The 23,092-nt window shown below is 43.1% G+C and overlaps 1 protein-coding gene across 5 annotated transcripts in view; it reads left to right on the top strand.

The window, feature by feature from the left end:
- Positions 1-23,092, top strand: part of NCOA7 (nuclear receptor coactivator 7) — a 161,440-nt gene that overhangs the window by 73,209 nt on the left and 65,139 nt on the right. For all 5 annotated transcript variants that reach the window (XM_048844624.2, XM_048844622.2, XM_048844628.2 and 2 more), the window contains exon 3: positions 2,451-2,704. In XM_048844624.2, coding sequence (XP_048700581.1) covers positions 2,451-2,704 — 254 coding nt within the window. The remainder of the gene's footprint in view (positions 1-2,450; positions 2,705-23,092) is intronic.

Consider the following 23,092-nt stretch of genomic DNA (forward strand, 5'->3'; position numbering starts at 1 on the left):
GAGGCTCTCCTCCTCTGGGATCTTTGCATAGCCCATGCAATTCACCTCGAGGCATCCTATCTCCCAGGGGTACAAAACGAGCTGGCGGACTCCCTCAGCAGGTCGTACCGCATGCACGAGTGGACATCAGGGTGGATGTCGTGCTTTCGGTCTTCCGCAGGTTGGGGTTTCCCCGGGTAGATCTGTTTGCCACCAGGGCCAACACCCAGTGCCCGCGGTTCTGCTCGTTTCAGGACCGCAGACCGGATTTGCTTGCAGACGCGTTTGCGATCCCGTGGAGAGGGGGCTTGATGTATGCCTTCCCCCTGCTCCCTTTGGTGCACAAGGTCCTACTCAAGGTGAGCAGGGACAGGGCGGCGGTGATCCTTATCGCCCCAGCCTGGACCCACCAGCACTGGTACACATCGCTCCTAGAGCTGTCGGTGGAGGCCCCAGTAGTCCTGCCCCTACACCGGGACCTCATTACACAGGACGGCGGGCGGCTTCTCCATCTCGACCTACAGTTACTGCACCTGATGGCGTGGAGGCTTTGTGGCTAAACGCCCTGGAGAGCCAGTGCTCCCTTCCAGTGCAGCAGATTCTGCTTGGCAGTAGAAAGCCCTCTACCATGGCGGCCTATATGGCCAAGTGGAAAAGGTTCTCGTGTTGGTGTGAACCCCGCCAGATGCGGCTGTGCCAGGCCCTGGTGCAGGCCATCCAGGAGTACCTCCTGCAAGTCAAGCAGCAAGGGCAAGCCCCGTCCTCACTCAGAGTGCACCTGGCGGCCATCTCCGCCTTCCGTCCGGGGTTCTCAGGGGGCTTAGTGTTTTCCCACCCAATGGTGGGGCGGTTCCTTACAGGGCTGGACGGTGGTTCCTGTACTCCTGCCCACCAGTCCCTCCATGGAACCTTAACCATGGTTGCCATCCACATACATGCATCCGGCAGTTCCTTTCCCTCCGTGGCCACATGGAGGGAACACAAAGTTTATAAACGTTCAATATAATAGAGACAGGACATTTTTAAAAGCTGTACTAAGACCGTGTCCAGAGATGTTTATGCCAAATATAAATTTGTGGACCAAGATTTTCAAAAGCAACTAGTGATTTTGGGTGCTGCAATTTTTAGGTTCCCCGTTTGAGACACCTGATTGGCTCTGGTTATCAGAAAAATGCTGCCCATTTGTGCTGCCCAAGTTGAGACACCTTAAAAGGGCCTGACACCCATCCTCTGAAAATCAGGCCCCTTTATGGTGTCTCAACTTGGGCAGCACAAATCGAGGCATCTGAAATCATTAGTCACTTTTTAAAATCTTGACCCCCCCCCCCCGCCTGGATTTTTTTACTGTAAACTCTGAGCCAGGAAACATATTAATACTATAATATCTTGGTATGTTACAAATATATCTGATGGAAGTACACCTCTTTTGCAATCCTTGTATGTATGTTGGTTTTCCCTTCCCATCCTATTCCATGTCATGAAACATTTTCATAACTGTAATGGATCCTTAATAGTTGTAGTTTTATGGCTATCTTCTCTCGATGCACATACATAATGGCTGTTATCAGCCTCAGAGAACAACATATAGCATCCTCCTTAGTATCCCTGTAACTGAAAAGCTATTAATGCACTACAGGGAAGGATCATTGAGGTTAGTTGTTTTTCTGTTCATACAGTCTGTGTCAGTGATTTGTAAACCAGTGGTAACAGAGGATTACATTACCATTGATAATCTTCATGACGATCTCTCAGTTAAATGGTGTTCTTACTGAAATTGAGCACCAAAGATGGTGACTGGAACAGCAGTTGTGACACCTGCCATGTATCTCTCACTTTGGGTATATTTTAAGGCATTTTTTAAAAAAAAAAAATCTCTTGTGATAAAAGATTTTGTAGAGAGTTACAGGCAGGGCATTAAGATTTCTCTTCTAGAAAAAAGAAACACTAAACCTTCTAGAAACTGTGACAGCTTGAGAACAGCCCTATCTGAACAGTCCTGACAGAACCGTAGTTATGTTGCTTAATGCAATAGGCATTCAGAAACTATGGTGGTGAGGGTGATATAACGACCTTTATAGAACAGAATATGAGTGGCTGCTGATAAATAACCTTGAACAAAATGTAATTAAATAAGTTTATATCAAAACAAGCTAGCTCATAAAGCAGAGGCAGTCAACTGTGAAATTATAACTTTAGCTGTTGTATTATAATACATTTAGACCTGGAATAGTTTTGATTTTATCCCTTGTCTCATCTTGAAAACATTGTTTCCCCCCTCCCCCCCAGCTCCTTATAGTGGTATAGAGAAAAGAGTATGCTGTTTTGTGAAGGGTGTGTGTGTGAGAGAGATTGTAGTGAGTCACCATATAATAAATTCATTTGCAGAAATAAGATTGGCCAGCTCAGTTAATCAGTTCCCAGTAAGAGACCACGTCTCGCTCTCATTTTTTTAAAATTTATATTTTATCTAGGTTGAAAAAGAAAAAGCAAGCCAAACAAAATGCTGAGACAGTCGCTGCTAATTCTCGTGGAACCACTGCTTCCAGAACTCAGGTTGGGAAGGATGATGGCAGTAAGGTCATTTTGGAGCAAATCAGTTCTGAAGACAACTGCAAACTTGCTGAGGAAAAGGAGGAGTGTGTCACTGAAGAAGAGAAGAAAAAGAAAAAATATAATCAGCTAAAAGATATCAGGCGCACAGAGCTGAAAAGATACTATAATACTGGTGAGTGATGTTAACACGACAGTATTTTGACACAGTATTGTTTTGGTAGTTCTTAATATCTTTTTCTCATGTGATTGACTTAGGTATTCCTTAAAGGGATAGTCAACTTGAAATCTTGTCATATCTAAAAATTAGTTAAAATAGTTTCAGGTACTGGCCCTGCCCCCAAGGCTGTGTCTGCTCTATGAGCTAAGGGTGTGATTCCCCTGCTCACTTACAGGTATTCACGCTAGCTGTCATTAAGGTGGCATGAGTCTAAGTGGTAGTGTAACCACACTAGCACGGGTAGTGGCAGCGGAGCTGCAGCTGAGCTGTGCTGACTACATACCAACCAGGGCTACCGCTGTTACACTGCTATGTATACTTGCGTTGGCTCGACGAGAGCTGTCACGTGAGCAGGGAAACCACACCCCTAGTTCATAATGTAGGCATAGCCTAGTTCCCTTCTGCCAACTTTTGTAGTTTTTCAGTCACTGGTTTCCTATTTTTTTTTTTAATGTTTTTTCTTTTCTCTGTTACTGCGTGAAATGCCCACACAAAACAGGGGAAACTGGCTGTAGGCAATGTACTGTCAGTATCATGAAGTAAACAAATGAAAAGATAGAAGTAATTTTCTTCCTTTTCAGTTGTGGAAATGTGAGGGGGTTGGTATTTTTTAAATTGATGGTGTGCATTCAATATTGTTTTTCAGTTTGTTTTTTGCATACTGACAACCGAATATATAGCAATCCTGAAGTGTGTTGTTTTTAAATGTAAGTCCTGTTCTATTTGCAGTGCAGTGAAATAAGTGTTAAAAACAATCCACCCATAGTCTTGAGAAGATATGGCATTGAGACATGGATAAATGATTAAAAAAAAAATTGTCCATGGTCTCACAATCACTTATTAATTTTACACATGTGAATAATCCTATTGAAATAAAGTTTAGCTTGTGCCTCTAAGTTAAGCTCACATCTAAGTGTTTGCAAGACCAGAGTCTATATGTAGCATCCAGTCTGTTGGTTTGGATTACATTTTGTTACATTCCCAGAATCTAGGGTGACCATATTTCCCTAAACTGAAAACAGGACACTGGGTAATTGGCAATGCCAGGCAGCTCAGGCTATCCCCGCGTCGCCTGGCATTGCTGCTTGCCTTAGCCTCACTGCACTGGGCTGGCCTAAGCCACCTGGTGTTGCTCTCCCAAGCTGAAGTCACGGACTTCACAACTTTTTAGGCAAAACTTGGCATTTGTCCCATTTGCTATTGCCCAAACGTTCTTCTGCACCCCTTTAGGGCAAGAGCAAACGAGACAAATGCCCAGTTTTGCAAAAAAAGTCATGATGTCTGGGACAGAGGTTAAAAAAGGGGACTGTACAGGTCAAAACGGGATGTATCATCACCCTATCTAAATCATTTAAGAGACAAGGTAGGTGAGGTAATATCTTTTATTGGACTAACTTCCGTTGGTGGGAGAGACAAGCTTTCAAGCTACACAGAGCTCTTCCTCAGTTCTGGGAAAGGTACTTAGAGTGTCACAGCTAAATATAAGATCGAACAGATAGTTTAGCGTAAGTAGCTCATATTCTAAGGGACCGTTCAAAGTTAAGTGGCCTGTTAACACACCTGTAGTTACAGGACAAATATATATTTCAGATATGATTTAAAATAATATATTGTGTCTTCCAAATGTTGTATTGGGAATTTGATAGAAAAAGTAACCATTAACTAATGTTTAATTTATGGTGTCAGTATATGGCCTCACTGCAATCCTGTTTTGTGAGGACTTGCTGTCACAAAGCTGTCTCTAAAAAAATAATATTGTACATTTTACATCATAAAGACATGACCTTTTTGTGTCACATGCTATACTGTTACAATTTGTGCCCTGCACATTCATGAAAACCCTCTTCACTCTGAATATCCTGCATTGTAATAAAAGAATCAGCAACCAAAAAGGAGCTAGTGCCTTGTGAGCAGCATGTGCAGATTAGTCAACAGTTTGAGAATCTCTCTTGTACATTAACCAAAGCTCTTCTGTGGAAATTTGTGATCATTTTTTTTTTAAAGACCCTAGCCTGTAAACTCTTTTGCTTGTTGGTAACTTCATTCACTTGAGCAAAATTCCTTGTGTGTAAAGCATTGGCAGAGCTGGACCCAAAGAGATCAACAATTTAGAAGTTTTAAAAACATTGTACTTCAGTTTATCTTGAGCACTGCCTCAGATCAACAATGTATTTGCAATAGCATCTTTAGTATAGGAACACTGAAGTGTTTGGATTGAAGAATAAATCTTTTAAATTACTTCTGTTTAGTTGTTCTGGCAAAGCTTTTTGCAAGTATTTATAACTGACAAATTGAAAGACACCAAAGTAAATACTGTGCTTATTTACTTAAATAAAAGCGTTTATACTTAAAATGATTTAGATGAAATCTTGTTATAGAACCCTTTCTCTAAAAGATCATTTTTAAATAGAGAATGACAGTCTGGAGAAGTTCTGAGTTTTGTGAGATGGCTGGAATTTGTTTTAGTGTTTCAGAGTTTTTGTGAAACGTGGAAGAACTATTGGAACTTTCTTGGAAAAACATGACAAACACGAAAACGAAGTTGCTAGGACTGTAAACATCATGATGCTCCCCTCCTCTCTCCCTGTACTCCTTCAAGGCTCTTCTGTGGTCACATTCCCAGCCATCGTTTTCTCTTGAGTGTCTTTGCAAGCTGGTTCTTTCCAGCAAAAAATGTGCCCCCTGAGCCTTTATAAGGAGAGCGTTTAGCATCTCAATCTGAGTAAACTGAGAATGCAGAGATTGAATTTATATTAACAAAATTTATCTCATCTGTGATGCGATGTTTAAAATGGACTGGTATGCTTGAAAAGTGACCTTAAAAGCTGTTTATCTGCCACACCCAAATTCGGGATCTCTGGATTCTGCAGCACTCTGGGGAAAACTCTGGGCAGCTTCAGATGATACATTTGAAAATTGAGTTTTATTGTCAGATTAAATATAAAAATGACTAATATAATCCATACAGTAGTCCCTGTATTATTAATCCTTATACTAAATTAGGTTTATTTTACGATAGCTTCACAGTTTCAGAATACCAAAGATTTTTACCTATTTGGTTTGTAGAAGTTGTTGGAGGGAAAGCTGGGAGATATGGGAAGATTGAGATTGTGGGACAAGCACAATGGCTAGTTGTTGCTGCTAAAATGATCAACCTGAGGTAGTAGTTAACAATGTTGACATTGAAATGATCATCTTAAAGTTACAGATTTAATCAACGGAACTAAGAGGCAGCTCATACCTCTCAGAGTTTGTTTCAAGCTCTGCAAACTCAAGCAGACAAATCACTGAGGCCAGGTCTACACTATAAACTTACATCAGTATTACTACGTCATTCAGGGGTGTGAAAAATCAACATCCCTGAGCGACGCAGTTATAACAGCCTATCCCCTGGAGTAGACAGCATTATGTCGACGGGAGGGCTTCTCCCATCAACATAGCTACTGCTTCTCAGGGAGATGTATTAACTACACCAACAGAAACAGCTCTCCCATCTACCTAGCAGCGTTTCACTGAAGGGCTACAGTGGTGTATTTGCACCAGTGCAGATGCATCACTGCAGCATTTTAAGTGTAGACATGCCCTTACACTAGTTAACATTTTCAAAGTAATCTCCACAACCATAAGGGCTATAAACATTATTTATTTATTTATTTATTTTTTAAAAAGCTAATTAGATCCCGGAGCGCAGTTCTGTACAAAGGGGTGAATTCAGGAGTTCTGCAGTTACAGAACACACAGGGCCCTACCAATAAGGGGATACTTTCTGCCCAATCAATAATATGTACACACACATCCTGCAAACAATTCACATGCTTATTTGAAGTATCACAGGACTTCCTTAACAAGCAGGCTAATGGAGAGTGTCCGTGCCGTACTTCATTCAGTCTACGTGTGGTTTTGATCAGTATTCTTTAGACAAGCCCTGAAGTGCTTTGACTAAACCCAATAACCTCACTCTCTCTTGTTCTTCTGCCTGTCCATATATCTAGTGTTGGTACATTTGTATGTTTTGGTGGTGGTGGTGGTTTGTTGTGGCTATTAGCTTGAGGAATATCTGTATAATTTAACTCTACACTTTAGACCTTTAACATTTAATGGTTTCTGAGTGGTACTTCTGAGATTATTTCTCAGTAATAGTTTATGCTTTTCCAGTACACCTTTGTGCTTCTGTGGAAAAGAAAGAAATGTATTAGATGTATTAATGGCACTGTAGTTTGCCTCATCTGTGTGCTAATGTGATTGTGGATGCATAATATATAACATGGCTTAATGGAAGTTTTATCACAAGTGCTTTGAGTCTAGGAAGGTCAAGTCTGTCAGTCTAGCAGAAATTTGTCCTCTTAATAATCTCCCTTTCATGCTTTACAGGGTCTTAAAGCCTTCTTTATTTATTCTTATTGGGGAGAAGGGGGAGGAGCACCACATCTCACTATAAATCATTATGTAGGCTCCATGAATCTTCATTGCAAGCATGTAAATCTGCATGCCTGTGTTAATTTGTAAATGCTGACTGTGACTTTCACATTCTTTCACTTTGAATGTCAGTCCCCTTAATAGAATTGTGTAATATTTTCTGTCCACACAATTTCACTGACTCAACAAATGCCACTTCTTACATTAGGATGAATATAATGCAGCTTCTTAAGGGTGTGGAGATGCATATTAACTAGGCACTGTTGCTTTTCTGATCGATGTGGAGGAGGAGATGGTTCATAGAAGGAATTGATTTTTCATTTTCTATCTTTGGAATAGGTTCCAAATATGACATGAGAATGAGAAATCTTACAGTAGAATATATGAAGAAGGAATATGATATTATCTTGTTGTTACTGGTAGAGGCCAGTAGGTGACGTATCAGAACCAAAAAGGAATAGCTGTTGCACCTTTTGATTCTGTAGGAAAGAATCAGAAAGTGGAAATGAAAAGTTCCTTTTAGTTTACCTAAGACCTCTCCCAGTGCAGTGTTGTTCCCCAGAGTACATTTTCTAGTGTTTTGACTGGTTTATTATTAAATGTCCCAGGCTAGGGAGCTGCTACCACATCCTTGGGGAGAAGATTGCACAGTTTAATAGATTACACTGCCAGGCAGTCCTTCCTGATTATTTATCCTCTTCTTGCTCTTTCTCATGCAAGTTAGCAAACTCCAATTTGGACCTATAGCTCTGAAATAAACTTATAAAATCTTTCTCTTTGACATCTAAATCTAACCCTATAAAAGCTTGCTTTGTATCTTCAGCCCTCATTTTCTTGGCATCTCAGCCTTTAGGCAACCTCTGTCTGTCTCTGCTCTCAGTGTTAGTGGAGACATTATCACTTCACTCCTGATTTTGCCCCTTCCCTCCTTGGCCTTTGGGATCCACCCTCTTCTCTACACTTCATGTGGTACCTTCTCACCTCCTCTGCTGTGATTCCTGGCAGTGGCCTTTTCTAGAAATTCCTACTACTAATCTCGCTGTTAGCAGCTGGTGGGGGCTCATCAGAGGGGTCCAGGTGTAGAGGGGTAGGGATGGTCAGGGTAAGGTTTTGATGGGCTAGGGCTTGCTTAATGGGGGAGCCCCAGCTGCTGCCGCGGGGATGCCACATGCCAGGCTCCTGCTTCCCCCCTGTGATTCCTCTATCACCTTTTATTCTCCATGCCCCTCACTCCCACATTCCCCTCCCCAGCCTTATTCCACCCCTATTTCCTTCCCCACTGCCTCCCCTTCACCCCCCTTCCCTCATTTCCCCCACACCCTTTTACCCAGCCCCACCGCAGGCACTCACTGTTGCACAGAAAACAAGAAGGGTTCACAGTAGCAGCTGAGTTAGTCTGTATTCGCAAAAAGAAAAGGAGTACTTGTGGCACCTTAGAGACTAACCAATTTATTTGAGCATGAGCTTTCGTGAGCTGCAGCTCACTTCATCGGATGCATTCAGTGGAAAATACAGTGAGGAGATTTATATACACACAGAACAAGAAAAAATGGGTGTTATACACACTGTAAGGAGAGTGATCACTTAAGATGAGCTATTACCAGCAGGAGAGCGGGGGGGGGGGGGGGAGGGAAGAAAACCTTTTGTAGTGATAATTAAGGTGGGCCATTTCCAGCAGTTGGCAAGAACGTCTGAGGAACAGTGGGGAGGGGGGGAATAAACATGGGGAAAAAGTTTTACTTTGTGTAATGACCCATTCACTCCCAGTCTCTATTCAAGCCTAAGTTAATTGTATCCAGTTTGCAAATTAATTCCAATTCAGCAGTCTCTCGTTGGAGTCTGTTTTTGAAGTCTTTTTGTTGTAATATTGCGACTTTTAGGTTCAGAGATCGAGTGACCAGAGAGATTGAAGTGTTCTCCGACTGGTTTATGAATGTTCTAATTCTTGACATCTGATTTGTGTCCATTTATTCTTTTACGTAGAGACTGTCCAGTTTGACCAATGTACATGGCAGAGGGGCATTGCTGGCACATGATGGCATATATCACATTGGTAGATGTGCAGGTGAACGAGCCTCTGATAGTGTGGCTGATGTTATTAGGCCCTATGATGGTGTCCCCTGAATAGATATGTGGGCACAGTTGGCAACGGGCTTTGTTGCAAGGATAGGTTCCTGGGTTAGTGGTTCTGTGGTGTGGTGTGTGGTTGCTGGTGAGTATTTGCTTCAGGTTGGGGGATGTCTGTAGGCAAGGACTGGCCTGTCTCCCAAGATTTGTGAGAGTGATGCGTCGTCAGCACACAGAAGGGGAGCATGACTGTTACTAGAACCCAGGAGGCTGCGTTCAGCTGCGGACTCAGTGGAGCCCAGATGCAGCCTCCTTCAGCTAGGCAGCTCTGCACTTGCAGAAATGGGTGGTGGGGGGGGCAATGGCACGTAACCCCGTGTGCCCACCCGTGCCTCACCCCCCCTCTAACCCTCCCCCCCCCCGCCCATGGTTGTCTCCCTGAGTGACTTCCCTGTGCTTCCCTGCTGTTTTCTGCAGGGAAGGATAGGAATTCGGCGGGGGGGGGGGGGGGTTCTGCAGGCATGCAGTCACGCAGCACGCAGAATCTTCCCCACCAGTTGCACTCCAGAGCCTCCTTGAGTCCAGGCAGGCACATCTGCTAAGGGGAGAGTCTGGCGCTAGGGTGGGAGCCCTGGAGTACATCTACACGGCAGCTGGGAGCATGCTTCTGCTTCCCAGTTGGTGTAGACAGACATGACTTCCAGCTGGAGTAGTGTGCCACTTCAGGCTAGCACACGAAAAATAACAGTGTAGCCAGGGGTAGCACTGGTAGCGGTTCGAGCCAGCTGCCTATATACAAACCCTTCCAGACCCTCTGGCTACACACCTGGGCAGCTAGCCCTATCCGCTGCCTGGGCTACGCCCATGCTGACTATTTTTAGAACAGGAGAGCTCGTGCAGACCTGTCTACCCGCGATGGCAAGCATGCTCCCAATGGCAGTGTAGGCGTACCCTCAGGGGACCCTTAATGTACGGCCCTATTCTACAGATGGGAAACTGAAACAGAAAGGTAACATGATTTCCTGAAGCCATACACTGAGTCGATGGTCAAAGCCAGCATTCAGACTCTGAACCGCCTGACTCACTGCCGTGTGTTCCTTTTTCCACACCGCACTCTGTCTCACGACCAGATGGGCTGACCAGCCACAGCTTCCATTGACTAAAGCTGCAGTTGTGAGTGCTCCGTATGTCTTAATTTGGGCACCCTGAAAGTGGTGAACACACAATTAGGGGCCAACTTTTGTCAAAAGTTTGGTTTAGCATCACATAGGAACTCTAAGACAGGGATAGAATTCAATTCTGCAGGGTGGCATTTAACTTTCCTTAACCACAAAGCCATCCATTCTCTTCTTATAATCCCCTGCCCCATTCACTATACACCTTCCTTTTTTTCAGTAAATGTGGCAGAGATGCCAGAGGGGCCTCCTTCATTACACAACCCTGATTCATCGCCATAGCAGTCCATCCAGTAAGGTGAATGAGGCAGGATCTTGTGGGAAAAATAGTATGTGATCATGTAATTAAAGATCTTGTTCTAATGCATATGGACAAGTATATATTCCCCTAAGCCAAAGGGTATTTTAATGGGGGAAAACAGGAGGAAGATTCATTTTGTTTGCGTCATATCTAAAGGTGCTCTGCATGAGGCCACCTGAAGGGTGGTGCACGTACAGTGTTAATAGAATATTCAGAATTTTTGGCAGCAGGCCAAGAACAAGCTTTAGGTAGCAAGTAAAACACAGATGGGAAATGACAATGTTCAACAACTCATATCATAGCCAAATCTGCACTGATTACATGGGACCAGCAGAAGGTAGCTCCCTAATGCTAAGACTATCCCACTGTCAAACCTCAAAGTCCTCTTGCAAATCATGGAGGCGTGGAAGCTCTTTAAATAAGTCTGAAGAATTTTTGTAATGAAAAGATTAGACAACTTAAATACATAATACTGCATGATACATTGGGGATACACTTCAAATAATATGTATTTTATTGGTGACAGTCTTATTAAATAGACATAATCCTATTAAGACACTTTTCTGAACTGGGGTGCGCAAATTAAAAAAACATACAGTAACATCAGAGCTCAGAGAAAAAATGACTTTTCCGTGTGGAATTTTCAATTTAGAGTAGACTTAAAATTGAAGCATTACTGTGATAATGTGGTAGTCTTATTTGGTATTTTAAACCACTTTGTTTAAAATATATGATTTTATTTAACATTGATAAGAAGCTGAGGGCATAATTTAATAAAGTTCTTCTCATAATTTGACCTGAAAAAGGCGAGGTACATTTAAAAAACAAAACCGATATAAACTGTCACTGGCAAAGGGCCAATTTTCTACATCAGCTCTAACCATAAAAGGTTTGATTCTGCCACCCTTATGCCACCCCTTGACTACCTGACTTTCTGAAATACGGAGCACTCACCATCCTTAATTGTAGCCAGTAGAAGTTGCAGATACTCAGCACCTCTGAAAATCAAGCCCTAGTGGGGCAAATTGTTCCCTAACATGTAGCCCAACTAGCTGGACTTTGGGGTAGTGGAGGTTTCCAGAAGGGGCTGGAGATGAAGGAATCATCCTCCAGCCAAGGCTGCAGTATAGCAGCAGAGCTGTTCCGTGGCTACTGCTGCAATACTGCACCCTCATTATGTAGGGGATGGTGGATCCATAATGAGGCAGATCCTTAGCCCTCCTGCCCCACCCCCAAATCTCTTTATGTGACAACATTCTGAGAGTATGCAGGGCTGGGCACTGGATGTGTGCATACCCTGTGTAAGGGTATGTCTTCACTAGCAAGGTTAAAGTGCTTTAATGTGGCTGTTTGCAGTGGCAAACTCACTCTCCTGCTGGTAAGTGGGGGGGTGGAGGGTGAGAAAACCTGGATTTGTGCTGGAAATGGCCCAACTTGATGATCACTTTAGATAAGCTATTACCAGCAGGACAGTGGGGTGGGAGGAGGTATTGTTTCATGATCTCTGTGTGTATATAAAGTCTGCTGCAGTTTCCACGGTATGCATCCGATGAAGTGAGCTGTAGCTCACGAAAGCTCATGCTCAAATAAATTGGTTAGTCTCTAAGGTGCCACAAGTACTCCTTTTCTTTTTAATGTGGCTGTGTAATTGCGGCACCAGCACTGGGAGAGAGCAAGCTCTCCCAGCGCTGTAAAAAAACCACCCCCACGAGGGGAGTAGCCACTTTACAGTGCTGAAACTTGCAGCGCTCAGGGGTGTGTTTTTTTCACACCCCTGAGCGAGAAATTTTCAGCGCTATAAAGTGGCAGTGTAGACAAGGCCTAAGTCTCTCCATGTCACACCTCCTCCTCTGCACAATGGAACCCTAGCAGTTCAGCTACCTACTGGGACCCTATGCCTATGGAGAGGGCTAGGGTTTTCCCTTTGTTGAATGGATTTTTAACTTTGCAGGTATGAGTATTAATAAATGTAACTAAAAGCTCCATGCACATATAAATGTACCGAAGAATTTGCATATGGTTTTGAATGATTGCTTTCTGTTGAAAGCAGCTTGGATGTAAATCTCTTCGTTTTTTAAAACATAAGCAACCCTTCCAACAGTCACTTATTCTTTCGCAGATAGGCAAAACCACAAACAATGCTAAATGTTGTAAGATTTAGAGAACATTGACACACAAGATACTGAAGCATAATTTCCATCCTCTGTGTAAACAGACTGAGCACCCTCATGGCCTTGCATCTCACCCTATGATCACACAGACCTATGCCAGCTTCTTTGCCCCGTCTTTCAAGCACAATATGAGTATTTAGACTAAATACTGTGGAAAAATAGAGGTGATGGAATTCATATTTAAGTACTGTGACAAATGGATGTGATGGGACCCACATTTAAATTACGGTATACATTAAGCAAGAAGAAAAGGAGTACTTGTGGCACCTTAGAGACTAACCAATTTATTTGAGTATGAGCTTTCGTGAGTGAGCTGTAGCTCACGAAAGCTCATGCTCAAATAAATTGGTTAGTCTCTAAGGTGCCACAAGTACTCCTTTTCTTTTTGCGAATACAGACTAACACGGCTGTTACTCTGAAACCTGTTAAGCAAGAAGATTGCTTTATGTCCTGGGAAAAGCTTTGCTCCCAGCTCCTAAGCTGACAGTTTTCTAGAGTCCTAGCCTTTGTGAGTGTGCTGTGGCTCTCATCAGGTGGCATCCAGGATCAGTGTATCGTGTAACCTGAGTCTCTCTGTTTTATAGTTCCTGAAAATCCTAAAGTGCTAAAAATACTTAACAATATACTGGACATTGACATCATCTGTTCATTCACACATTTTTCACATCATATTTAGGTTTCTAATTCACAACCTCATAATTCCCTGCAAATAATCAAGGATTACAACAAACATTTCAAAGAAACCGCCCATTTCAAACAATTATTTGAAACAAATTCTTTTAAGATGAATAGATAAGCGTTTTGTATAAAAAACAATTCATCTTACATACTGTTAACACCTTGATGTCTTTCAAAAAGCATACACCTTTTTTTGTGCTGTCTGGGTAAACATCCCCTAATAGCAGGTCTTTCAGTATCAGGTCTTCTTCACTCTAGGTGGTTTCTTGGGTTCTTGGCTGATTTGTTAGGCAGCCTAATATTTTATATACACACAATTAAACTCACCAAGACTTAAATAACAAATGTAATAAATAAAGAATGGTCAGCGTACTGTCCATAAGAGCAAGGCTTAGAACATTTTGATTCTGTAAATCATAGCAAGGGAGTCAGAATATGTATAAAATATTTGGTGCAATGTCTTCCCAAATCTAGGTTTCAGAGTAACAGTCGTGTTAGTCTGTATTCGCAAAAAGAAAAGGAGTACTTGTGGCACCTTAGAGACTAAACAATTTATTTGAGCATAAGCTTTCGTGAGCTACAGCTCACTTCATCGGATGCATACTGTGGAAAGTATAGAAGATCTTTTTATACACACAAAGCATGAAAAAATGGGTGTTTACCACTACAAAAGGTTTTCTCTCCCCCCACCCCACTCTCCTGCTGGTAATAGCTTATCTAAAGTGATCACTCTCCTTACAATGTGTATGATAATCAAGGTGGGCCATTTCCAGCACAAATCCAGGGTTTAACAAGAACCTGGGGGGGGGGGTGGGGGGAGTAGGAAAAAACAAGGGGAAATAGGCTACCTTGCATAATGATTTAGCCACTCCCAGTCTCTATTCAAGCCTAAGTTAATTGTATCCAATTTGCAAATGAATTCCAATTCAGCAGTCTCTCACTGGAGTCTGGATTTGAAGTTTTTTTGTTGTAATATCGCAACTTTCATGTCTGTAATCGCGTGACCAGAGAGATTGAAGTGTTCTCCGACTGGTTTATGAATACCAGCAGGAGAGTGGGGTGGGAGGAGGTATTTTTTCATGCTTTGTGTGTATAAAAAGATCTTCTACACTTTCCACAGTATGCATCCGATGAAGTGAGCTATAGCTCACGGAAGCTTATGCTCAAATAAATTGGTTAGTCTCTAAGGTGCCACAAGTACTCCTTTTCTTTTTGCGAATACAGACTAACACGACTGTTATTCTGAAACCTGTGGAGAGGTAATGATTCTTGGGGTACTCAGGACTGAGAGTCACTTTGTTACCCCCGCCTCTCCCAAAAGGTAGTTTTCCCCACGGTGGCTGGGTGTTAGGTCCCTAACACCACCAGCCTGTCAGCCACTCAAGCACTTCTCTGAGGAACGCCAGCCCCATCTTCACCTGGCAGGTTAACAATAGATGCACTTGAGTCTCTTTGAAGTGTTCCCCCATGATATCCAGCCCCTAACACTGTCTGCTCACAGAAATCCCAGATCTACTGTTTCCTGTACCCAAGTTACTAGTGGAGAGTGGTCACTTTGGATGAGCTATTACCAGCAGGATAGTGAGTTTGTGTGTGTGGTTTTTGGGAGGGGGGTGAGGGGGTGAGAGAACCTGGATTTGTGCAGGAAATGGCCCAACTTGATTATCATGCACATTGTGTAGAGAGTTGTCACTTTGGATGGGCTATCACCAGCAGGAGAGTGAATTTGTGGGGGGGGGGGGGTGGAGGGTGAGAAAACCTGGATTTGTGCTGGAAATGGCCCAACTTGATGATCACTTTAGATAAGCTATTACCAGCAGGACAGTGGGGTGGGAGGAGGTATTGTTTCATATTCTCTGTGTGTATATAAAGTCTGCTGCAGTTTCCACGGTATGCATCCGATGAAGTGAGCTGTAGCTCACGAAAGCTCATGCTCAAATAAATTGGTTAGTCTCTAAAGTGCCACAAGTCCTCCTTTTCTCATTCCTGTATATCACACAGCACTTGTAGTAAAACAAAAGAAGATATATTTAAGAAAAAGAGTGATGGAAACAAATGGTTACAATACAAAACAAAACAATAAAATTTAAGTGTTCTCCGACTGGTGTATGAATGTTATAATTCTTGACATCTGATTTGTGTCCATTTATTCTTTTACGTAGAGACTGTCCAGTTTGACCAATGTACATGGCAGAGGGGCATTGCTGGCACATGATGGCATATATCACATTGGTGGATGTGCAGGTGAATGAGCCTCTCATAGTGTGGCTGATGTTATTAGGCCCTATGATGGTGTCCCCTGAATAGATATGTGGGCACAGTTGGCAACGGGCTTTGTTGCAAGGATAGGTTCCTGGGTTAGTGGTTCTGTTGTGTGGTATGTGGTTGCTGGTGAGTATTTGCTTCAGGTTGGGGGGCTGACTGTAGGCAAGGACTGGCCTGTCTCCCAAGATTTGTGAGAGTGTTGGGTCATCCTTCAGGATAGGTTGTAGATCCTTAATAAAGCGTTGGAGGGGTTTTAGTTGGGGGCTGAAGGTGACCGCTAGTGGCGTTCTGTTATTTTCTTTGTTAGGCCTGTCCTGTAGTAGGTGACTTCTGGGAACTCTTCTGGCTCTATCAATCTGTTTCTTTACTTCTGCAGGTGGGTATTGTAGTTGTAAGAAAGCTTGACAGAGATCTTGTAGGTGTTTGTCTCTGTCTGAGGGGTTGGAGCAAATGCGGTTGTATCGCAGAGCTTGGCTGTAGACGATGGATCGTGTGGTGTGGTCAGGGTGAAAGCTGGAGGCATGCAGGTAGGAATAGCGGTCAGTAGGTTTCCGGTATAGGGTGGTGTTTATGTGGCCATTGTTTATTAGCACTGTAGTGTCCAGGAAGTGGATCTCTTGTGTGGACTGGACCAGGCTGAGGTTGGTGGTGGGATGGAAATTGTTGAAATCATGGTGGAATTCCTCAAGGGCTTCTTTTCCATGGGTCCAGATGATGAAGATGTCATCAATATAGCGCAAGTAGAGTAGGGGCTTTAGGGGACGAGAGCTGAGGAAGCGTTGTTCTAAATCAGCCATAAAAATGTTGGCATACTGTGGGGCCATGCGGGTACCCATAGCAGTGCCGCTGATCTGAAGGTATACATTGTCCCCAAATGTGAAATAGTTATGGGTAAGGACAAAGTCACAAAGTTCAGCCACCAGGTTAGCCGTGACATTATCGGGGATAGTGTTCTACATAGCCAGACAATCCTGCTGTCAGGGTGCCAATGCCTGAGATGATGGGGCGCCCAGGATTGTCTGGCTATGTAGACTCCCTCCTCAGGCCCTACGCTACCAGCACTCCCAGCTACCTTTGAGACACCACTGACTTCCTGAGGAAACTTCAATCCATCGGTGATCTTCCTGATAACACCATCCTGGCTACTATGGATGTAGAAGCCCTCTACACCAACATTCCACACAAAGATGGATTACAAGCCGTCAAGAACACTATCCCCGATAATGTCACGGCTAACCTGGTGGCTGAACTTTGTGACTTTGTCCTTACCCATAACTATTTCACATTTGGGGACAATGTATACCTTCAGATCAGCGGCACTGCTATGGGTACCCGCATGGCCCCATAGTATGCCAACATTTTTATGGCTGATTTAGAACAACGCTTCCTCAGCTCTCGTCCCCTAAAGCCCCTACTCTACTTGCGCTATATTGATGACATCTTCATCATCTGGACCCATGGAAAAGAAGCCCTTGAGGAATTCCACCATGATTTCAACAATTTCCATCCCACCACCAACCTCAGCCTGGTCCAGTCCACACAAGAGATCCACTTCCTGGACACTACAGTGCTAATAAACAATGGCCACATAAACACCACCCTATACCGGAAACCTACTGACCGCTATTCCTACCTGCATGCCTCCAGCTTTCACCCTGACCACACCACACGATCCATCGTCTACAGCCAAGCTCTGCGATACAACCGCATTTGCTCCAACCCCTCAGACAGAGACAAACACCTACAAGATCTCTGTCAAGCTTTCTTACAACTACAATACCCACCTGCAGAAGTAAAGAAACAGATTGATAGAGCCAGAAGAGTTCCCAGAAGTTACCTACTACAGGACAGGCCTAACAAAGAAAATAACAGAACGCCACTAGCGGTCACCTTCAGCCCCCAACTAAAACCCCTCCAACGCATTATTAAGGATCTACAACCTATCCTAAAGGATGACCCAACACTCTCACAAGTCTTGGGAGACAGGCCAGTCCTTGCCTACAGACAGCCCCGCAACCTGAAGCAAATACTCACCAACAACCACATACCACACAACAGAACCACTAACCCAGGAACTTATCCTTGCAACAAAGCCCGTTGCCAACTGTGCCCACATATCTATTCAGGGGACACCATCACAGGGCCTAATAACATCAGCCACACTATCAGAGGCTCATTCACCTGCACATCCACCAATGTGATATATGCCATCATGTGCCAGCAATGCCCCTCTGCCATGTACATTGGTCAAACTGGACAGTCTCTACGTAAAAGAATAAATGGACACAAATCAGATGTCAAGAATTAGAACATTCATAAACCAGTCGGAGAACACTTCAATCTCTCTGGTCACGCAATCACAGACATGAAGGTCGCTATCTTAAAACAAAAAAACTTCAAATCCAGACTCCAGCGAGAAACTGCTGAATTGGAATTCATTTGCAAATTGGATACTATTAATTTAGGCTTAAATAGAGACTGGGAGTGGCTAAGTCATTATGCAAGGTAGCCTGTTTCCTCTTGTTTTTTCCTACCCCCCCCCCCCCAGATGTTCTGGTTTAACTTGGATTTAAACTTGGAGAGTGGTCAGTTTAGATGAGCTATTACCAGCAGGAGAGTGAGTTTGTGTGTGTATGGGGGTGGGGGGGATGTGAGAAAACCTGGATCTATGCAGGAAATAGCCCGACTTGATTATGTAAAGAGTTGTCACTTTGGATGGGCTAGCACCAGCAGGAGAGTGAATTTGTGTGGGGGGGTGGAGGGTGAGAAAACCTGGATTTGTGCTGGAAATGGCCCACCTGTTGATCACTTTAGATAAGCTATTACCAGCAGGACAGTGGGGTGGGAGGAGGTATTGTTTCATATTCTCTGTGTGTATATAAAGTCTGCTGCAGTTTCCACGGTATAACATCTGATGAAGTGAGCTGTAGCTCATGAAAGCTCATGCTCAAATAAATTGGTTAGTCTCTTAGGTGCCACAAGTCTTTTTAATCTCTCCTCATCATTTTTGTTGCCCTTCTCTGTACTTTTTTCAATTCTAATGCATCTAATGGGGTTACCAGAACTACACACAGTATTCAAGGTGTGGGTGAAGAATGGATGTATATAGTGGCATTATGATATTTTCTGTCTGCTTAACTATCTCTTTCCTAATGGTTCCTAACATTCTGTTAGCTTTTTTGACTACTGCTGGACATGGAGCAGATGTTTTCAGAGAACTATTCATGATAACTCCAAGATCTCTTTCTTGAGTGGTAAAAGCTAATTTAGATCCCCTCATTTTGTATGGACAGTTGGGATTATGTTTTCCAGTTTGCATTACTTTGCATTTATCAACCTTGAATTTCATCTGCCATTTTGTTCCCCAGTCACCCACTTTAGTGAGATCCTTGTGTAACCCTTTGCAGTCAGTTTTGGACTTAACTATTTTTAGTAATTTAGTTTAGTCTGCAAACTTTGCTACCTCACTGTTTACCCCTTTTGACAGGTCATTTATGAATATTTTGAATAGCACTGGTCCTCATATGGATCTTTGGGGGACCCTGCTATTTATCTCTCTCCATTCCGAAAACTGACCATTTATTCATATCCTTTGTCTTCTGTCTTTCAACTAGATATTGATCCATGAGAGGACCTTCCCTCTTATCCCATGACTGCTTACTTTGGTTAAGACCCTTTGGTGATGGACTTCGTTAAAGGTTTTCTGAAAATACAAGTACACTACATCCACAGGATCCCCCTTGCCCACATGTCTGTTGACCACTGTCTTCTGAACTAGTGGAAGGTGGGGCGGGGAGAGGGCTCAAGAGTGAATTAGCTAGCAAAGGGGAGGGAAGAAGCTAAAGCTAGAGAGCTGCTTTTTGCACAAAGGGGAAATTAAATGCAAAGCTACGACTAAGAAATTAAGCCCCCAAAGGCAGGAAGTTGAGAAATGACTGTTTTGTACAACATTGCAAACTCATCCTAGTTGTACATATGTGGTATTCTTATTTTGGTGGTGTTTGATTATATAACTTCATATGTTACTGTTCATATTGTTACATGTACACTATAAAATACACTAAGAGGCAACACAGTAAGTTACCTCAGCCGTATGAACCTTTAACTTTGGAATTTCCTGAATCTTCCATCTGTAATTTCTCTATCTGAGCCTTTCAGCCTGACACGCCAGCAGGAGCAATCTATTCAGTTACACTGCTTTACATGAGTGGTGGTTTTCACTTGAAGTTTGTAGCTGAAGTGGGAGCTAGATAGCACTATCTGGGTGTGTGGTGACTAAAGTTGTTTTATACTGATCCAAAGTGAATTTGGCAAGCGCATGAAATGGTAATACTTGAATGAGGAAAACCCAGAGCACAAGAAAGCTATGCCACATATCTCCCCAGAGGACTGAGTTCAAAGTAATTTGAAGCTGAGAGTCTGTGCATACTTACCTAATTGCACTATGATACTTTTCTGCATTAGTAAGATGCCCATGAGTGGCTCTCCTCCCCTATATCAGTACATCTTTACTAGCTAGTGGTCTAATGGATAGGAAAATGAATGAAATTGTACTTTCCCAATGCAGTCAATTGTCTATGGCTTTTAACTGCATTAAATCCTCCAACCTCAAACCAAACAGTTCTTGATGCCTGTGTTCTTTCCTGTTCTGTGAGGTATTTGCATGTAGGGGACAGTTGGGTCTGGTTCATCCGGTAAATGTTTTCCTCCACTTACACAGGCTTTTACTTAAGATGCTTTTCTCATGTGTCCCTTTGAACTCAGAGTTTTAGGTTAACTTTTACAATTGCTTTAAAAAATGCTTTAAATATCTTTAATTTAGAATTGCCTGTTTTCCCTTCCATACGCCAAGGTTTTTCCTGTACATGTTGTTCTATTACTATTATTTTCTAATAGTAATCTTTTAGTTCATGTATTTTTTTTCCCCTTTGCCTCCCCACCTCAAGGTTGTTGTAATCTGGGAGTAACTCTGTCTCTGAAAAACACACAGTATGAAACTGACTTCCAATGTGTGGTCTCATGATAAAGTCCTCTCTGTGATGTGAGTGGATGCTAGTGAGAAATTCTCTAAATTACCCTTTGAATCTTAAACACTATTAGGCAAAGCCAGCTTGAGTTCCAATCTCAGCTCTTATTTCTATGTTCTTGGGCAAGTCACTTAAGCCTGCTTAAATTTAAGCATCTGAGCTGTCCTATTGATCTATTCAGGCACTTAAAATTAAGCACATGCACAAGTGCAGGATTGGGAACCTTGTGTACGCTTGGGTTTTGACAAACATTTCCCAGTATTGTTCACACCCCTGAGTCTTTAGTATTCCTACCATTGCATCCAGTGGTAGAGTAGACAAAGGAGTACAATTTTCAAAAGCACCTAAGTGGCTTAGGCTCCTAAGTCCCATTTTCAAAAGAAACTTGGGCACCTAGGAACCTAAATTTTATTTCAGAGTGGTAGCCATATTAGTCTGTATCAGCAAAAAACAACGAGGAGTCCTTATGGCACCTTAAAGACTAACAAATTTATTTGGGCATAAGCTTTTGTGGGCTAGAACATCTGATGAAGATGCATGGAGTGAAAATACAGGAGCAGGTATAAATACATGAAAGGATGGGGGGTTGCTTTACCAAGTGTGAGGTCAGTCTAATGAGTGAAATCAATTAACAGCAGGATACCAAGGGAGGAAAAATAACTTTTGAAGTGGTAAGAGAGTGGCCCGTTACAGACAGTTGACAAGAAGGTGTGAGTAACAGTAGGGAGAAAATAGTATTGGGGAAATTAAGTTTAGATTTTGTAATGACCCAACCACTCCCAGTCTCTATTCTGGCCTAATCTGATGGTATCCAGTTTGCAAATTAATTCCAGTTCTGCAGCTTCACGTTGGAGTCTGTTTTTGAAGTTTTTTTGTTGAAGAATTGCCACTTTTAGGTCTGTTATGACCAGAGAGATTTTATTGACATTCAAGTGACTTAAGAGCCTAGGTGCTTTAAAAAATTGTATCCAATTTGCAGCAGCAACTGGCATTCTTAACACCATTTCGATAAAATGGGCTTAAACATTTGCAGCTGCAAAAGCCTTGTTTAGGCTAGTGCTCATGCTTTCACTTGTACTAATTGTAACAATGATGGGAAATGTTTGCCAGAAGGAGGCTGGTGTGGACAAGACTTTAACTCCCTGCTTTAGCTTCCTCATCAGTAAAATGGGGTTCATACTTAGGCCATGTCTACACTACAAACTTATATCTACACAAGTTACATTGGCATACAGCCACCATAGTTGGTACATCATTTGTGCAGTGCATGTACTCACCAGAAGTGCTTGTATCAATGCAGAGTGCGGTACACCATGTGTAGGAATCCCATGTGCAATTCGTCACCATCCAGCGCACTGTCTTTTACATAATGGGGCCAAAACAAGACATGCAGAGGTGACTGGGAGCCCGGGGTCAACTTCCCTGTTTGTAACTGTCTCCATCCCATAAGGGTACCTGTATCCCATAATTTTTACACTTTATTTTTCAAAATCCTACAAACCTACACTGCCCTCCTCACTGTCCACCATCTCTGACAGAAGCGTGGAGCCTGCACAGCTCTGCACTATTGTTATCAGCGTTGCAAGCACAGGGCGCACCATCCTGGAATACTTGAAGAGCTGCAAGAACTGAATGAGTGGGGAACATGACAATTGTTGGAGGGCCGACTGCTGTTGGACATAGCGAGAACCAATTCAGGGCTGTTGGTGGTGTCCACAGAGCAGCTGCAGGTGGTGGAGCACCGCTCCTGGGTGAGAAACAAGCACTGACTGGTGGGATCTCACTGTAATGCAGGTTTGGGAGGACTAGCGGTGGCTGCAGAGCTTTCAGATGCGCAAGGCCACGTTCCTAGATCTGTATGCTGAGCTTGCCCCAGTCCTCCAGTGCAGGAACACCAAAATGAGAGCTGCTCTGACAGTGGAGAAGTGAATGACTATCACACTGTAGACACTTGCAACGCCAGATCGCTACTGGTGAGTCAAAAATCAATTTGGAGTCAGGAAATCCACCATGGGGGCTGTTGTGATGCAAGTATGCAGGGCCATTAATCACATCCTGCTGGACGTGATTTGAGCAACGTGCAGGAAGTAGTGGATGGATTTGCAGCAATGGGGCTCCTAAACTGTGGTGGAGCGATAGAGGGCGTATACCTGTTCTGGCACTAGACCACCTTGCCACAGAGTACATCAACAGAAAGGGTTACTTTTCTGTGGTTATGCAAGCATTGGTGGATCACTGGGGAA

The sequence above is a fragment of the Caretta caretta genome, chromosome 3 (genome assembly GCF_965140235.1).
Source record: "Caretta caretta isolate rCarCar2 chromosome 3, rCarCar1.hap1, whole genome shotgun sequence".
Taxonomy (NCBI): Eukaryota; Metazoa; Chordata; order Testudines; family Cheloniidae; genus Caretta; species Caretta caretta.